The sequence below is a fragment of the Amaranthus tricolor genome, chromosome 1 (assembly GCF_026212465.1).
Source record: "Amaranthus tricolor cultivar Red isolate AtriRed21 chromosome 1, ASM2621246v1, whole genome shotgun sequence".
Lineage (NCBI taxonomy): Eukaryota > Viridiplantae > Streptophyta > Magnoliopsida > Caryophyllales > Amaranthaceae > Amaranthus > Amaranthus tricolor.
Window position 1 is genome coordinate 40,661,549 of NC_080047.1, and position 2,129 is coordinate 40,663,677.

The following is a 2,129-nucleotide window of genomic DNA, read 5'->3' on the forward strand; positions in this document are numbered from 1 at the left end:
TTATTTTAACCATCATTTTCTTATATTTTTTTCCATTAATTTATGCCAAATAATAAGTTGGGCAAGCAATGGGTTTTGATAACACATAGCAATAAAGAGGATTAGTAGACTATCTCTTCACGTAAAATATTATTCAAAAGTTTAAAGCTTAAATAGGTAATTTAAAAGAAAAATAATATTAATATATTAGGCTGTTTAAAGATTTTTATGGATTAAGCGCATTGTAAATTCACAGATTCACCAATAAATCCACGAATTAGTCACGAAATTAGACTGTTTTTTATAATTAATATAGATTGACTATTTTATAATAATTAACAAATAAAAAAAAGATTGCTCAAAAAATGTAGACTAAAGATCTCTCAAATTAATGCCTCATAATCCCACTATCTTCATGTACAATTCTTCAAATACACATCCTCTTCGTACAAAATATTATCATATGTTTCTCTTAAAGAGAAAGAAACTTATTTTTTAAGCTCAATCTTACAGACGTACACTAGAATATCGCATTCACAATCCCCAAACATCTCTAGTTTTCTCCCCTATTGGCTAGTGCTTCCCTTGATTAGCTAACACAAATCTATGACTAACATATAAAAGTAAAAATAATAAGTAATAAATATAATAAACTATTTCTAAAAGGAATTAACTAATCTTAATTAGCGAACTAATTTACTTATGCCCACTTCCTTATTATCTCCGTTCTGAAATACTTATAACTGATACTAACATGTTCAGTAGAAAAATATCACCATTAGTAGCACGTATAATAAAACGAATTAAACAAATATTATTTAATTTGTTCTTTCTCTTACAAACTTCTAGCAAGCAATTCCTGGCATCTTCTATAAGATTCAATCTTCTCCAACCTAAACTTCTCATGAGAATTAGCTATAAACATATCTGCCAACTTATCAATCTCATTCTCAACTTCATACACCAAATTCTCATTTTTGCTACCTTTTTCTTCCAACCATTGTAGATAACTTGAAAGTTGTCCTTGATCTTCCTTACAATTACCAACATTACCATTAAAAACTTGATCATGATCATGATTTTCATCATGAGTGGCATAAATTGAGTTCCAAGTAGAATCATAATAGATATCACTACTACTTGTATTATTATTAATTAGTATAGGAGAAGGAATAGGCAAAACATGGGCATGAGATGAAGAACACCAATTATAATGAAGTCTAAAAGACCCAAAAAGGATTTTGTTCCTATACTTGTTCTTCTTTGTTTGTTTAAAGTACATGATTTGATTTTCCTTGAAAGTCTTTAGGAAATTAGATTTGGCCTTAGAAAGTGCTCTAAGAAGGTGGCAAATGTGGGAAAATATGAGATGAATTAGGGTTTTAACTTTCATGGTTGTTATAGATGATGATGATGATGATGATGGGGTAGAAGTGGAGAAAATGTGAAGAGAAGAGAGAGGGCTTTTTGGGTTTGTGAGACTAACCATTTTCTTTTTGTGTGGGGGTATTTTAAGAGAAGAAATAGAGAGATGGGGAGATGGTGTGTATTGGGTCTTGTAAAAATGAAATATATAAAGGGTGTTTTGTTTACCAATATGCCACTCTATGGTGGGGTTTTATGTATTTTTAAAATTAAATTTGTTGTGGACTACTTTTATGCATGAGCTATTGCACATATACATACTCTTTTCTACCTTTTTTCACTTTTTTTTCCCTCCATATTTGTTTTGATGTTGAGGTTATATACAAACAATGTTCTAATAAGGACGGATTTTTAAGATCGGTTAATAATGTCAAATGATAACATTTAACTTATATATAAAATTATATACCTAAAGATGTTAATAAATGTGCCAATTAAGTTGGTAGCAGCTTTGCTGTGTAAATGCATTAACCTAGGTTTAAACTTTGTTAAACATAATTTTAAAGAATATAATCGATATCATATGATTGTGTTCTAGATATGCCCCTGGTTAGAAATACACCTACATTGAACCACCATTGAGTCATGCATCATCGCACACATTCAGAACGTCCATTAATTAGACAAGTTGATAAGCTACAAATTCAATATATGAAAGGATCATGCTAAAGTTTTAATCCTTCGTAAAGAATTACTCATTCTTGTCACTTCGTATTTGGCGAATC

At 29.7% G+C, this 2,129-nt stretch overlaps 1 protein-coding gene across 1 annotated transcript; it reads right to left on the minus strand.

Annotated features, from left to right (window-relative positions):
* Positions 1-269: 269 nt before the first annotated feature.
* On the minus strand, positions 270-1,510 carry LOC130821397 (uncharacterized). The gene has a single exon (XM_057687150.1). It carries the CDS (start codon positions 1,466-1,468, stop codon positions 815-817), a length of 654 nt encoding a protein of 217 aa, XP_057543133.1. The 5' UTR covers positions 1,469-1,510; the 3' UTR covers positions 270-814.
* Positions 1,511-2,129: the final 619 nt, after the last annotated feature.

Coding starts and splice junctions, on each gene's coding strand:
- LOC130821397 (XM_057687150.1), bottom strand. CDS start 1,468: ATGGTTAGTCTCACAAACCCAAAAAGCCCTCTCTCTTCTCTTCACATT.